This window comes from Notolepis coatsorum (genome assembly GCF_963971535.1).
Source record: "Notolepis coatsorum genome assembly, chromosome: 12".
Classification (NCBI taxonomy): domain Eukaryota; kingdom Metazoa; phylum Chordata; class Actinopteri; order Aulopiformes; family Paralepididae; genus Notolepis; species Notolepis coatsorum.
Window position 1 is genome coordinate 11,316,615 of NC_140176.1, and position 17,024 is coordinate 11,333,638.

General features: G+C 41.3%; 1 protein-coding gene across 1 annotated transcript; it reads left to right on the plus strand.

Moving 5' to 3' along the window:
• Positions 1 to 4,691: 4,691 nt before the first annotated feature.
• LOC311238536 (uncharacterized protein) lies at positions 4,692 to 14,539 on the plus strand. The gene is made up of 6 exons (XM_084326638.1): positions 4,692 to 4,976; positions 5,305 to 5,533; positions 5,675 to 5,768; positions 5,966 to 6,177; positions 6,275 to 6,402; positions 12,952 to 14,539. Exons 1-6 carry the CDS (start codon positions 4,703 to 4,705, stop codon positions 13,389 to 13,391), a joined length of 1,377 nt encoding a protein of 458 aa, XP_084182764.1. The 5' UTR covers positions 4,692 to 4,702; the 3' UTR covers positions 13,392 to 14,539.
• The last annotated feature ends 2,485 nt before the right edge of the window (positions 14,540 to 17,024 follow it).

Here is a 17,024-nt window from a genome sequence, read left to right on the forward strand (position 1 = left end):
GTTGTGGAATTGACACAACATTATGCATACTTTTGACAATAAATAAAATCAGAATTAGTTCTTTCTTGCTTGCCTGGGTAAATAAAGGTTATAGAAATGTAAAAAAACAAAATTAAACCCGATGCCGATATTTTCCGATATCGCATTTTAATGCCGATAATATCGGACATCCCTACTTTTAACAGATTGTAGAATGGGTACAATACACACAATTGTTAACAGAATGCAGACCTCCGAGGAATACTTTCGTCTAGTTTACATCCGGGTCCCCCATTTTAAATGTATGACGGACACAATATACAGATATCATGATATACAGTACTGTTACATTTGTGACATACATGATATGCAAATATACAGTACTGTTAAACAGAGATCCTAACAGAAAATGTATACATACGAGGGGGAGGAGACTACATTGGGGGGGTCGTTTTTTCAAATCCCAATGTTGACAGCTATGCCCTGTAAATGTCCAAACCCAACCCCCTCCAATGTACATTTCCCCGCCTACCCAACCACCTCCAAATGTACAGTTACCCCCCACCTTTCTCAGGTCTGCATCCCCTTAACAATTGTGTATATTGAGCTGTACTGTACTGTACCCATTCTACAATCTGTTAATAGAAATTTCAATCAAAGAACGACACGACACAATTTGCTTGATCAATGAGGCCCATGGACAGTTGAACAGGCATCTTAAGAAATGCTTGAAGGAATGCACTGAGTCATGTTCTTCCCCAGTGGCTGTGAAGGACTGCTGTCCTCAAAGGATAAATTAAAGGAACACGCCAACATTTTGGAAAATTAGCTCATCGTCTTCTCCAGAGAGAGACAAGAAGATGGATACCAGTTTCTTCTCTGCGTTCAGTAGAAGGCTATCTGGCTGCACGTTAGCCTAGCTTAGCACAATGCATGGAGGCGGACAGTGCCGGTTAGCCTAGGCATTGTCCAACTAACACCTCTCCCGAAGGTTAACCGTCTCTGTCCGCTTCCATGCATGTTTACTACTTACCATTGATGTTCTCTATCGTTAAGGTCCTTTCTCCGCTCATGTTCTTCATACTGGTTACCTGCAGCTCTTGTGTAAAGTCAGTGGGGGGGTCACACTGCAGTCTGTACCCCTGAAATAAAAGGTCTTGTGGAGTGATCTCTTCCAGGAAGACGGCGCTCCCTTCACTGGTCAGTGAATCGATTGATGAGCAGCAGAAGGACTTGTCCATAGGGGAGATCCTGAAGCAATATCATTCACTGTCCTCAACAAAGGCAAAGCATTTGATGGCGGCTATTTCTTCTCTTGTGGAAGAGCAGTGTTGCATCCCTCTAAGGCAGTGGTTCTCAAAGTGTGTTCCAGACTCCAGAGGACCTTGAGAGGCTTCCAGATGGTCCCCAGATTTTTTTTAATATGTTAGTTTAATTTCACTAATATTTGAGTTAAGACTGTATACAAGAAGGACTATTCTGATGATGGGATTATCTCCGCTGTTATCTCCCCACCAACATACATTATAGATTATAAATCACATCTAAAAACAACGATCTTCTCATTGGGGCCGCTGAGACTAATCAAAGGGGGTCCCTGACTTATCATGTGTCAATTTGGGGTCCTTGACATGGAAAAGTTTGAGAACCGATGCTCTAAACTGGTACTTGATGCATCCATGCCAACTGGTTCTGTTCCGAAGCCATTCTCGTGGCTGATGTGGAGCCACCAAGCTCCTTTTTTAGATGGAGATGATGGAAGATATCTTGTCTTTAAAATATGAATTTGGAGAGGAAGTAAGTCTAATCAAATGTATTTATAAAGCCCGCAATCACAATGTTAATGTCCCCATGGGCCGGACAAGTCTTCTTTAAACGCGTCAAGAAGAAACATCGCAATAAATCAAGAACATGAAATCCAAAAGGTAAGGTATTTGAAAGAAAGATGGTGAGTAGCAACAGCAGATCAACAGTGTTAACCCTTTCACTGCCACACGACAGAAGGTTAACCCTTTACTATCACACAACCGTTGTGTGGCAGTGAACGGGTTAACCTTCTGAGTATTGTCACAGTGAAAGGGTTAACCGTTTGGTAGTGCGGCGGTGAAAGGGTTAAAACAGACACCAATCAGTCCAGGAAACTGGATTCTTGACAAACCTGGATGGACCGGACGGTATGATAATCGGGGGGTGTCCTGTGCAACGGTGCAGCGAGAGCAGGAACAAGATGTTGTTCAATATATGTTAAATATCAAAAAGAATCCAGCAGCACAGTGTTCAAATCAACTTTAGTTAAATTCATAGTTGTATTTAAAACAGGTGTGAACAAATCTAAAGGTGCTATATATAATACCTTTCTAAAAGCTCTGGATGTGGATGTTATTATAATTTTTTGAATGATTACATACAATTGTTATCTATAGCACCTTTAACTAAAGTGCGTTGGATTACTTTAAACCTGTATAGACGTCACATGCTCCAGCCACCTAAACAACTGCCTCTTTGAACTGCTGCGGTCAGGCAAGCGATACCGGAGTCTCATGTGGTGTTCCACAAGGAAGCATACTAGGACCGCTACTGTTCCTAATTTATGCAAATGACATGTCGTCAGCTTGTGACTGCAACTTGTTCCTGTTTGCGGACGACTCAGCCCTGCTGGTCTCTGACAAGAACAAGTTACAGGTTGAAAAAACCCTCAGCTCGGAACTAGGCAGAATCTGCATATGGCTCGCTGATAACAAACTATCATTACACATGGGCAAAACAGAGTCCATTCTCTTCGGTTCAAATAACAAACTCAGCAAGACCGACGGCTTCTCAGTTACAGTGGGTGACAATATTGTCACAAGGAAAGATGAAATTACCTACCTGGGTTCCATCCTAGAGGCTAATCTCTCCTGTGACAAAATGGCATCCAATGTAATAAAAAAAGTCAACCAACGAACTCGATTCTTGTACCGGATCTCCTCTCTGGTAAACAAGAACACCCTGAAGACTCTGGCAGGAGCACTCATTCAGGGGTACTACGACTATGCTTGCACCTCATGGTACCAAAGCACCTCAAAGGCGCTAAAAACAAAATTACAAACATCTCAAAACAAACTGGTCAGACTACTGCTTGACCTTACTCCTAGAACCCACCTCACCCCTGCCCACTTTGACAACCTAGGATGGCTTAGAGTAGACGACAGAGTACAACAACTTGCAATGGGCCTGGTCTACAAGATACACTACACGACCAAGGTACCCATGTACATGTCAAAATACTTCCCAAAGGTCAGTGAATACCACGATCACAACACCAGAGGGAGCTCCACAAATCATGTTAAACCCAGATTCGGCTCAAATAAGGGACTAAACACGTTTCGCAATTATGCCACATCAATGTGGAACGCCCTACCCAAAGCTGTAAAGGAATGTGGATCACTACCCACTTTCAAAACCTCTCTCAAGGGACACCTACGGGAGACTGCAATTCAACACTGGCCCCTGTAAATATCCTAACCCAACCCCCTCCAATGTACAGTCATTTACCTAGTATGGTTTTGTCAATAGTTCAATGTACAATTGTGTTTGTTTGTACAGTGTCTCCTCCCCCCCCCCCTCAATGTACAGTGTTACTTGTTTATACAGTGTGCCCCCCGCCCCCCCAACCACCTCCAATGTAAATTACCCAGTATGGTTGTCAATATCCCAATGTACCCAACCTCCTCCAATGTACAGTTTCTACGTCAAATGTATATACTCCCTTTTCTTGACTCCTTCTGTATCACAAACAGTACTGTATTTGCAAATCTGGTATGTCATAAATGTATAGATGTAGCAGTACTGACTATCTGTATGTCATGTATGTCATATATGTCTATATGAATTGAAAATGGGGGACCCTGATGGAAACAAGACAAACGTCTTTCTCAGGTCTGCATCCCCTTAACAATTGTATGTATTGAGCCGTACTGTATTGTACCCATTCTGCAATCTGTTAAATAAAGTTTTCATTCATTCATTCATTCATGGCAAGCACAGAAAGACTCAGAAGAAGCTTCTATCCCCAGGCCATCAGGTTGCTCAATGAACAATAACACTATGCAACAACCATCAAATGCACTCACAACACACACATCCACACGCACACACTCACTTTAAACAAACAACACACTGCAGCACCCACTCTCCACACTTTAGAACACCAAAACACACTTTATATTTATTGGTAAAGGATTTGCACTACAACCCATACCTCAGTACACCTTACTGTAAATTGTACCTCATCCCATTTCTGCTTTGCACTATATAGTATTGTATATTAGTATATTGCATTGTATATTGTATGGTAACTCAGTTACTCTATTCTGCATCGAACATTGTACATATGTATATACTGAACACTGTGTCTACGTATGTGACTTCTATTTTTACATGCTATACTATTTTATTTTATTTCATACTTATCTTTTGTCTAGCACAGTCTCTGGAGCGTAACAGAAAGAAGCATTTTGTATAAAAGTATTCTGTACTACTTCTGTATGACAACTATTAAAGAAACTTGAGAAATTTGCTGATGTTGTGCTATACAAAAAGGCTGCAATTCCCCTCCGTGACGACAGGTGGCAGCAGATTAGAACGTTAGCACAGGAAGTCAGACCGGAAGAAGGTTGCGACCCGAAGAAGAAGACCGACCGGATAAACAAGGGTTTTAGCGTGAAATGTATTACATTCTACGATGGACTTGAGAGAGGAGGACGAGGATTGTGCTGTTCCACCAACAAAGAAAGCCAAGAAGAGTTACTGCAAATGGGAGGAGGCGAGAAACACTTCAGAGGTTGATGATCAAGTCATCAAAGCTGAGGTTAAAATGACTATGCTTTGTGCAAAAACCAACGCGTCCTTCAGTTTTTATGACGAGTTCACCCGGAGCGTCGCAGACATGTTCCCCAACTCTGCCATCGCTCAGAGCTACTCGGCCGGGGAAACAAAAGCCACCCAGCTCATCAAAGGTAAGATGGCTTTGTTGATGCTAGACTCAGACTAGCTAGCAGCTAACGTTACTAATGAATAGACAATATACTAGCCTAGGTTTACCCTGCTTTCTGTTAAATGGCTGCTGTGACAAAGATCTATAGATATGATGAATTGAAAATGGGGGACCCTGATGTAAACAAGACTAATCTCTTACTCTGGTCTGCATCCCCTTAACAATTGTGTGTATTGAGCCGTACTGTATTGTACCCATTCTGCAATCTGTTAATAACTTTCAATCAATAAGACTGTTTTGCAACTATAAAGGACAATCAAATCTAATCACTGGACTCTTTTGCTCAACAGCCATAGCTATGGAGTTTGATGACGACGTTACAAGCATATGTAAAGCTCAGCCTTTTTCATTGTTGTGCGGCGAATCGAACGACGAATCGGACGAGACAGCATCGGGCGTCATTCTTGCAAGAATCTACGATGAGTCTAATCTGGAGGTGACGACGAAGTTCCTAGACATGCCCATCTGCAATGTGGATAATTCTGAGGACTTGTATGAGAAGTTATCCCAAGCATTGAGGTAAGATAATGTCAGTCTACCTAGTTTGCATTTAATTATAACTGCTAATATTAAAGAGCATTTAATTCAGGATTATTTGAAAGTATAGCGGCCTTTGTCAACAGGTTATTTTATGGACATATCTTTCTTTTTTCCCAATAGCAAAAGAGGAATTCCGTGGGAGAACCTCATTGCCTTCAACTGCGACAACGCAAGTGTCATGAAAAAAGACAGGCACAATTCTGTTATTAGCAGAGTAAGGGGAAGCCAGCCTAATGTCCAGGACCTGGGCTGCATTTGCTACCTTGTCTATCTTGCCGCTGGTTGTGGAATCGAAGCACCCAAACTTCCAGTGGATGACATTTTGTTGGGGATATACATCTACTTTGAAAGGTAAAACTACAATTTCTCTCTTGCCTGTACCCCCATCTCTCTCCCTTATGCCCCCCACAGATTCACAGACTTGAACGCGATATGTGTCGGCTGATCAGGCGGTTCTTGGGCTACCTCATACCACCCAGGGCCATCATGGATGTGCCTCTCAAGGAGGTGAACTATGGACCGGGACATCAACTGGCAGATGAAGCTCTCTTCATTGGAGAACAGATGCGCGCATTCATCCAACAGGCAGAACTCCCTGTCTCAACCAGGAAGAAAATCTTTCGGTGAGTATATTATTATTGTAGTTATGATCTCAACTTGTGAAGTCTGTTGTGTGCCTGAAATGACACTAATGAATATTATTGTTTTACTCTGTTTTAGAACTGTAAGAGTCTTCTATGAAGCGGTTCTACGAAAGATGTTCGCCTGCTTTCCAATCGACTCCCAACTCCTGAAGGACCTGACAGTGCTAGACCCTGCATCGCGGCTTGACATAACTCCATCGACAGGTATAGAAACGGTTGAAGATTCCGGTTTAGCTTTAGAATGGAGTAGGTCGCATGTGACACAGCTGCTCACCCGTTATTTTTTTTTCCGTTTTAAAAACATAATTATATACCATTAATGCGTTTAAAACTTGACGCATATATCAACTGAGACAACTGAGACTATCAACTAACTATATTGACCAAAAGTATCGATGTCACCAAAGAAAGACAAAACAAGACCAAATACAGTCGTAGAGGTCCCGCCGCAGGAATCAGGATTCGTACAGCGGACAGCAGGAAATATAGACTTGACAGCGGCCGCTTCAAGTTCAACCCCATCAAACACCTCCGCAGATACCGAACATATCATCCGGAAAATGGAGGAAATGAGGAATACAATGGAGAAGAGAATGGAGGAAATGGGGAAGACAATAACTAGCATAATAACTCAAAAAGTAGATGATATTAAAGAATCTATTGAAGGCAAAATTGATGCGCTGAGAGCGGACGCCGACGCACAGATTAAACGCACCGAGGCTCTGGAAAAAGTAATGGAAGCCCACGAAAACAATTTCACTCGCATCAACAAGGAAGTAGAGGATAACAAAGTTAACCTAACTGCTGAGATGAAGGGGAATTACAAAGAAATCAAGTCGGAGCTCAGCGAAATAACGTTGGAGCTTAAGCGAATCAATGAAGAACAGAAAGCCAAAATCAAAATATTCGAGATGGAATATCAAAAACGCAAGCTGAATATTCGTATTGTCGGTCTGGACGAATCAGTGGGATGTGCAAACCCTGAAGAGTTTGCCACAGAATTACAGAAAATCCTGGGAACAGAGATCCTTCCTAAAATACCGGAGGTGGATCAGTGCTTCAGATTGGGGCCCCGCTCCATTGGCAATAACGCTAAGCCCAGAGTGATATTGGTTATCCTGCGCCAAGTCAGAATAAAATAAATGATTATTCGTGAAACTCGCAGGATGAAAGGCAATCTGAAATACATGGAGGTACCAATACACTGCTTTGAAGATTATTGTCGTGATGTAGTGGAACTGCGTGCCAAGTTCAAGACGGTGATGTCTCAACTATACCTGAAGAAGTACAGACCCCTACTAATATACCCTGCAATACTTCGCATTGTCGACAAACAAGGAGCAAGGGTTCTCCTCAACTCGCCTGAAGATGCAGCCAAATTCCTGTCTGAACAACACGCAGAATAGTGTATAAATGGCCTTTTAATCTCAGTTATGCAAGGTCACCATATAGCACAATCTTTAATAACCGAGGATTTGGGACAGAGACCTACGTGCTCAGAGTTTTTGAATGCTTTCCCCGACGTGTGTATATTATTGCGGACATATTGGATTCAAGATTGGAACACTCCAGAACATACTGGAACATTCAAACAATGTAAAAATGACATTGGAATAATCTAGAACATCGAAGCATTCTTTGATATATATATATATGGAACATTCTGGAATATCAGCAATACGTGGTCATTCACTCCATAGATATATATAGAACACTAGATAGCTTGCCTGCGCTGCCGGCCAATGGAGAGCGACGTCACTGAACCGCCGCCATCTTGCTCCAGTTAGCCTTGAGTGAGAGTGAGTGAGCTGCACAGACAAAAATACTCATAACTCGCTGAAATATTGACGGATTTACAAACGGTTTGGTTTATTAAAAGCATTATTAACGTGGCTATGATTCAAGCGGTTTGTAAAAAAAAACATCTTTAAATTTTTTTTTATAAGTATGCAGTATCATAACTACATATTTGATGTTTATAGCAAACCAACCCGTTTGTAAATCCGTCAATATTTCAGCGAGTTATGAGTATTTTTGTCTGTGCAGCTCACTCACTCTGACTCAAGGCTAACTGGAGCAAGATGGCGGCGGTTCAGTGACGCTGGTGACTCCGCCTTAAGCTATCTAGTGTTCTATAGATATCTATGATTCACTCTACCAGAAGCCCCTCGGGGGAATAATCAACAGCTATCTAGATGCAGAACCACAGAGCCATCATAGCCGGCCGGCAGAAATATCACTCTACACAACGATCATCGCCCACCCCGGTCAGGGGAAATGCTGCATATACGTATTTAAAAACTGTTTTTATTAATGGGAAATAATTCCACTACTTCTCCAATTTATACTTTAGATGTTTAAGCATAGCAATGCTCTTTTAAGATCTAAGTTAATGTTCTCTTCCTTTTACTTGTTTTTTTTTTCTTTTTCATCCGCTCTCTCTGATTTATTGAGGCTCTCTCTTCAGTTCAATACCTTCATATTATTCATGGGTTACTATAAATTACACAAGTTCATATAAAATGTAAGATTAGGGCATGACAATTGAAGCTTATTTTTGGTCTTTATTTTTAGTTTCTCATTTAAATTTTTATTTATTTTTTTACGGGAAAGTGGCCAAGCCACAGTCGACATTCTACTTATGGTAGAATTTAGAGTGTTAGATCCTATGGTATACATAGGAATGTTAAGGATAATTGGATCATTCTGGGATATCCGGTGGTGCAAGGGAGGGAGTCATACGCAAAGGTTGTGTTCATGGAACACAATCCTGTACGACTCTCGGTGGGAGGGAAGGGTAGGGGATTTTTATTTGTATATATGTATGTTTTTAAGCTCGGCTCTCAACGGGACCTCACTAGTGGGATGTATATCTATTATTGCCTCGCACTCTGGAAGCATTACCAAAAATTACAATGCAACATGTATAGACTATGGCTAGTTTGAATATAATGATATGGAACACCGGGGGAATAAATAACCAACTCAAACGCAAAAGCGTGCTCACACTGATGAAAAAAGAACATGTGGACATTGCTCTGCTAAGCGAAACGCACATTCTAGGGAAAGACATAGATAAATTAGCGGACAACATATACCATAATATCAGTCACTCCTCTATTGGTACGAGAACTCGGGGTGTAGCAATAGTCGTTAAACGTAAGTTGAATATTGTACTAAAGGGAGTATGGTCTGATGTAGAAGGTCGGATAACTATAGCTAAGATTGAACATAAGAACAGGAAAATAGCGTTGATGGCGGTATACGCCCCAAATTTGTACGAAGAAGATTTCTTCACTACATTAACCAATGCAATGTTAGACATTCCCGATTACTCATTTATAATAGGAGCGGATTTTAATGCCATCTGGAACCCAAGGATGGACAAATCTTACCTCGCCTTTTCCAGCTAACAAAAGAATTCATCGAAGGCATTAAAGGATTGGTCAAAGATTACAGGTGTAAATTACTTATGGCGGTTACTTAATCCCACGACCCGAAAGTACTCGGGTCGTGGGATAATCGGCGAGACATAATACACTATCCAGAATAGATTATGTCTTTGCATCACAGAGACTATTTGATAATTATGAAGTGGAAATGATACCCAACGCACTTATCAGATCACTGTTATTTACTCCTTAAAGGTACATTTGGTATACTATCCTCCCGAGCCCCAAGATGGCGATTTAACTCGTTGCTGCTTAATAACAAGGAATTCATTACACAACTCAAAGAAGCTCTTATAGTATTCCAACGGGAGAATGCTAACTCGGTGCAAGACCCCAGAATAATATGGATGTCGGTAAAGGGAATGATCAAAGACTTCACGGATAGCTTTTCCTCCAAAATGCGCAAGAATCAAAGCACAAAACTGGATGAGCTGGAAACGCTTTACTCAACGTTATTTAATTCTCTGAAATACAACAACTCAACTCGACTAGAAAATCAAGTTAACGTACTAAAAATAGAGATCAATGCCATATACAGACAACAATCGGAAATACAAATACGCAGCACAAGACAACAGCAGTACTCCCATGGTTCCAAACCCAGCCACCTATTAGCCATGCCATTAAGAATTAATGCAACATTTGCAGATATAACTACCATTAGAGCACAACAAGTACTTGTAACAGATCCTGTAAAAATAAACGATACATTCAAAGTATTCTACTCCGACTTATATAAATCAGAAACGACCTTCGATCAAAACAAAATGGACACATTTCTTAATCAAATTATTCTCCCTAAACTTTCAGAGGATGCCGCTAAACAGTTAGAAACACCGATCACACTAGAGGAACTCAAGAAGGCCATAACCGCAATGAAAAGTGGTAAGGCTCCTGGAAGAGACTGTTTCCCATCAGAAATGTACCTTTCTTGTTGGGACATAATTGGCCCCTTATTACTAAATATGATCTTATACTCAGTCAAGGAGGGGAACTTCCATAAAAATGACAATATTGCACTCATAACAGTCCTCCTTAAAAAAGACAAAGACCCCAACGAGTGCGGTAGCTATAGACCTTTAAGCCTCCTCGGAACAGATATCAAACTGTACTCTAAGGTATTAGCCATCAGATTACAAAAGCATATGACGTCTTTAGTTCACCCGGACCAACTGGCTTCATAGGAGGCCGCCTGATCACTGAGAACATAAGACGTATACTGCACGTACTTGATGCCGACAAGGAGGACACCATACCTAAGGCGATGCTGTCCCTGGATGCTATGAAGGCCTTTGACGGGCTGGAATGGTCGTATCTGTGGGCAGTGCTAGAAAGGATGGGGTTAGGAAAAGGATTCATAGATATGATTAAAGTATTATACAAAGACCCATCGGCCATGATTACAACAGGCACAATCATCTCTCAAATATTTCCGGTATCACGCTCTGCCAGACAGGGTTGTCCTCTTAGTCCCGGACTGTTCAATCTATCATTAGAGCCTTTAGCACAATATATAAGACAATCCCAATCCATAGAACCAATCGTAATCAAGGGCACACAACAAACATACACTCCTCCACATACAAATTTATTTGGAATAACAAACCACCACGTATAAAAAGATCCACCGCACAGAGAAATAAAGCAGATGGTGGCATGGCATTTCCAGATTTTTTCCTATATTTTAAGGCGTACACATTAAGTCCATTGACAACATGGTTTGACTCCCAAGCATTAGCATCCTGGAGAAAAATAGAAGAAAACATAGTAGCCCCACATAGACTGAAGGACATAGCATACACTAAACTACCAATCAAGCACTGTGAATGTAAATTTGGCCCCTTAATTACTCATGCGATCCGGATATGGCGTGAATCACAAAAAAAAAATCCTACCCCACAAAATTGGCACAATCATACTCCCTTATTCAATAACAATGCACTCTTAATTGGAAAACGACCTATAAGATTCCCTATATGGGAAGAGCAAGGCATACACTCATTAGGGGATGTTTTTAACAAACAGGGTTTTTGTAGTGATAAAGAAATACGCAAAAAATGTAATCTCACCAAGTCCACATGGCTTTTTCACAAACAGTTAGAGCTATGTTTGAAGTCTCACGGTGTTCCATTAGACAGACCAATTGAACACCACAGATACCACAAATTCTTCTACGCAAGAGAGACGTTTTGTTTCAGAATTTTATCATCAATTACTAACGTCCTCGTATGAAACCCTCCAACTTGACTCTGTCTGGAGGAGGGATATACCAGACCTGGAAAATGACTTTGATTGGCAAGGAGCCTGGGCAAATGTCCGACTTACATCAAGGAACCCGGATCATCAACAAATCAATCTTAACTATATTCACAGGACATACTTGACTCCTATAAGACTGTGCCGAATGGGGCTTAAACAAGATTCCAAATGCACCCAATGTGCAAATGGGGACGAAGGGACATTTATGCACATGTATTGGGACTGCTCACCAGTTAAGGCATTCTGGAAAGATGTGACCCAACAAATATCAAAACTCGTATCTTGGAATATACCTGTACACCCCTCGGTATTATTATTGAATGATGTTTTTGAGTTTGCAGTGAATCCACAGCTAAAGAGATTGGTTTTATCGGGTATCACAGTAGCCAAAAAGCTGATCGCATCACGCTGGTTTCAACCGGAAAAAATTTGCTGTAAAGTTTGGTTTCTTACATATCTCAATGTAATAATGAATCCAAAATGTCAATGTGGTTAGAAGTGGTGGAGAGAATAAAAGCTAGCTTATAATGGTAGTGTCTGGTTAGGTGCGAGGGATAGTGGAGGTACTTCTCAAGGTGGGGTCCGGGAGGGGGGGGTTCGAGCTGAGCATATGTGTGTAGGTTTTTTTTTAGATAACAGGTATTAGGGGTATATCTTATATAAGACAACTAACTATAATGTGATCTCATTGGATGTGCCCTGACAATTAATGCTTGTATATCTTATCGTGTGTTGTCATGTTTGTTTATATGTTTGTTTAAAAAATAATAAAAAAAATTAAATACAAAAAAAAAAAAAACGGTTGAAGATGGCCCTTTTTAAAGACGGGTAGATATTAGAAGACGTTTCCAGTTAACCCTTTTTAAAGACGAGTCGGGTAGAAAACAGTTTCCAGTTCCAGCTTCCAGTTCCAAGACTGATAGAATATGTTTCCAGTTAGAATAGAATTATAATTTCCAGTTGAAGGCAGCAAAAACAAGTGGCAAGATACTTTGAGTGTTAGGAAGTATTGTATAATGTATTGTATGGTTTTGTTTTACAGTGACAAGGCTAGGAGCCCTGTTCCCTCAGTTGAGTTTCAATCTGGATGGGCTGAGAGAGGAACTCATCGACTACCAGGTGACCGGCAGCAAGGAGCTCCCCCAAGAAGACCGAATTGACCGGTTTTGGGGCCTTCTAGGCAAGGACTTGAGGTTCAGTGAGCTGACGAGACTCATGAAGGCTCTATTATGCATTCCACACAGCAATGCCAGCTCTGAAAGGTTGTTCAGTGTGGTGAAGAAGACTGTTACAGAAAACATGGCATTGGACAACAGTACTCTTTGTGCTTTACTGTCATGCAAGATCAATTACACTGGTCTAGTTCACAAATACACTCCTTCTCAGAAGGTGTTGAGAAATGCGAGGTCTGCAACCTATACCCCCCTCTCTCACACGCTAAATGTGTCTCCAAAGCATCCAGAGAGTGATGAGACAGTCTAATTAGATTAGATTCAAAATGTATTGTCATTATACAGCACAAGTACAGTACAACGAAGACGTTTGGCATCCAAGCAGAGTGAAAATTTAACAGTAAAGTGCAATAGTAATATACATTGTACTGGGTATAAATATATAAATGAGTAATAGTGCTAATCAGATGTACAGATCACTTTTTTTTTATCCACTTTTCTCCCATTTTCTATTTTTCTCCCATCCCAATTTTCGTATCATCCAATTCAACCCTCCCCTGTCTTTGAACACTGGTTCATGCCTCCCACAAGCCGGCTTCAATGTGGACTAAGTCATACATAGCACGAGTCCCCTCCGGTACTCGAGGTAACATCAGTCGCAACTTTTCACCTGCGCGGCTCGATCTTTCAGCGTCAGGGGTCTGGGCTTTGGAGGGGCCCCGTCGCTTCCTGATTCTACTGCGCAGGCGCACCAGCTGACCTGTAGGAGTCGCTGTCCACAACATCCGATCCCCACCCATCAGTTTCCCTCCCCCTAATACTGCCAATGTGTATTAGTGCGGACGACCAGCTAAACTGAAAGCAATGTGGAGCGCTGGGCTCGAACAGGGAGGCGAACCTGTTCGAGCCCAGTCTTCAGTATTTGTGATGAGCGCCTTGCCCACTGCACCACGTAGCCGCCCAGATGTACAGATCACTTTAAACAAAATGTCACTTTAAAGGAAGGAGGCATTGTATTGTTTAGATACATTAAGAATTACAATTCTATAGTAGTGTACATAGGAACCAGTTTCTCAGGAACTTAGCATGTCTTTTTTTTATCGTTCATATCTTGTGTCTTACCTATTTTCTTTTTTCTATGCCTATTTGTATAAATCAATGCGGGCATGACCACCTGCATTTTATTATGCCCTGGTATGTATGTGACAAATAAACCTCTTGATTCTTGAGTTGTAGTATTAATATGTACACTGATGATGGTATAGACTGGTAATACATTGATTGAAAACTTTAACCGATTGCAGAATGGGTACAATACAGTACGGCTCAATACACACAATTGTTAATGGGATGCAGACCAGAGAACTTCTTGTTTACATCACGGCCCCCCATTTTCAATTCATTGTAACATTAATGTATGAATTGTAAAAGATTTCAATAAATATGAACATGTTAATGCTATACTACTACATAAAGTGAATTTATACTGAATTTGTCTTACGCTTCCAGTTCATTTAATGCAGGGATGTTCACAGCATTTTACTTTCAACCAGGTATCTGATTAATTTAATGTAGCAACTAGTAGTTCACCCAGTCCTTGTTGGACTGATAAGTGGTTGCCTAGTGGAGATTTAGGATTCACTGTGTACCCTTGCCTATTATTGGCTTTTTTACCGATATTGTACAACTCTTAATTTCCGATACTGATATATGCAGGGTTCCCCCCCCCCCCCCCCCCCCCCAAAATGGAATAATTTCAGGTAATTAACATTACATCTCTTGTTGTGGAATTAACACAACATTATGCATACTTTTGACAATAAATAAAATCAGAATTAGTTCTTTCTTGCTTGCCTGGGTAAATAAAGGTTATAGAAATGCAAAAAAATTGAAAACCGATACCGATATTTTCCGATATCACATTTTAATGCCGATAATATCGGACATCCCTACTTTTAACAGATTGTAGAATGGGTACAATACACTATGGCTCAATACACACAATTGTTAAGAGAATGCAGACCTCAGAGGAATACTTTCGTCTAGTTTACATCAGGGTCCCCCATTTTAAATATATGACAGACACAATATACAGATATCATGATATACAGTACTGTTACATTTGTGACATACATGATATGCAAATATACAGTACTGTTAAACAGAGATCCTAACAGAAAATATATACATACGAGGGGGAGTAGACTACATTGGGGGGGGGGGGGGGGGGTCGTTTTTTCAAATCCCAATGTTGACAGCTATGCCCTGTAAATGTCCAAACCCAACCCCCTCCAATGTACATTTCCCCGCCTACCCAACCACCTCCAAATGTACAGTTACCCCCCACCTTTCTCTGGTCTGCATCCCCTTGACAATTGTGTATATTGAGCTGTACTGTACTGTACCCATTCTACAATCTGTTAATAGACATTTAAATCAATCAAAGAATGACACGACACAATTTGCTTGATCAATGAGGCCCATGGACAGTTGAACAGGCATCTTAAGAAATGCTTGAAGGAATGCACTGACATGTTCTTCCCCAGTGGCTGTGAAGGACTGCTGTCCTCAAAGGATAAATTAAAGGCACACGCCAACATTTTGGAAAATTAGCTTATCGTCTTCTCCAGAGAGAGACAAGAAGATGGATACCAGTTTCTTCTCTGTGTTCAGTAGAAGGCTATCTGGCTGCACGTTAGCCTAGCTTAGCACAATGCATTGAGGCGGACAGTGCCGGTTAGCCTAGGCATTGTGCAACTAACGCCTCTCCCGAAGGCTAACCGGCTCTGTCCGCTTCCATTCATCGTGCTAAGCTAGGTGCAGCCAGATGGTTTTATACTGAACGCACAGAGAGGAAACTGGTATCTATCTTCTTGTCTCTCTCTGGAGAAGACGGTGAGCTAATTTCCCAAAATGTCTGTGTTCCTTTGAGACTTTTGGAACCCTAGTCCTGTTTACTACTTACCATTGATGTTCTCTATCGTTATGGTCCTTTCTCCGCTCATGTTCTTCATACTGGTTACCTGCAGCTCTTCTGTAAAGTCAGTGGGGGGGTCACACTGCAGTCTGTACCCCTGAAGTAAAAGGTCTTGTGGAGTGATCTCTTCCAGGAAGACGGCGCTCCCTTCACTGGTCAGTGAATCGATTTGATGAGCAGCAGAAGGACTTGTCCATAGGGGAGATCCTGAAGCAATATCATTCACTGTCCTCAACAAAGGCAAAGCATTTGATGGCGGCTATTTCTTCTCTTGTGGAAGAGCAGTGTTGCATCCCTCTAAGGCAGTGGTTCTCAAAGTGTGTTCCAGACTCCAGAGGACCTTGAGAGGCTTCCAGATGGTCCCCAGATTTTTTTTTTAATGTGTTAGTTTAATTTCACTAATATTTGAGTTAAGACTGTATACAAGAAGGACTATTCTGATGATGGGATTCTCTCCGCTGTTATCTCCCCACCTACATACATTATAGATTATAAATCACATCTAAAAACAACGATCTTCTCATTGGGGCCGCTGAGACTAATCAAAGGGGGTCCCTGACTTATCATGTGTCAATTTGGGGTCCTTGACATGGAAAAGTTTGAGAACCGATGCTCTAAACTGGTACTTGATGCATCCATGCCAACTGGTTCTGTTCCGAAGCCATTCTCGTGGCTGATGTGGAGCCACCAAGCTCCTTTTTTAGATGGAGATGATGGAAGATATCTTGTCTTTAAAATATGAATTTGGAGAGGAAGTAAGTCTAATCAAATGTATTTGTAAAGCCTGCAATCACAATGTTAATGTCCCCATGGGTTGGACAAGTCTTCTTTAAACGGGTCAAGAAGAAACAGCGCAATAAATCAAGAGCAAAAAACCCATCATGAAATCCAAAAGGTAAGGTATTTGAAAGAAAGATGGTGAGTAGCAACAGCAGATCAACAGTGTTAACCCTTTCACTGCCACAC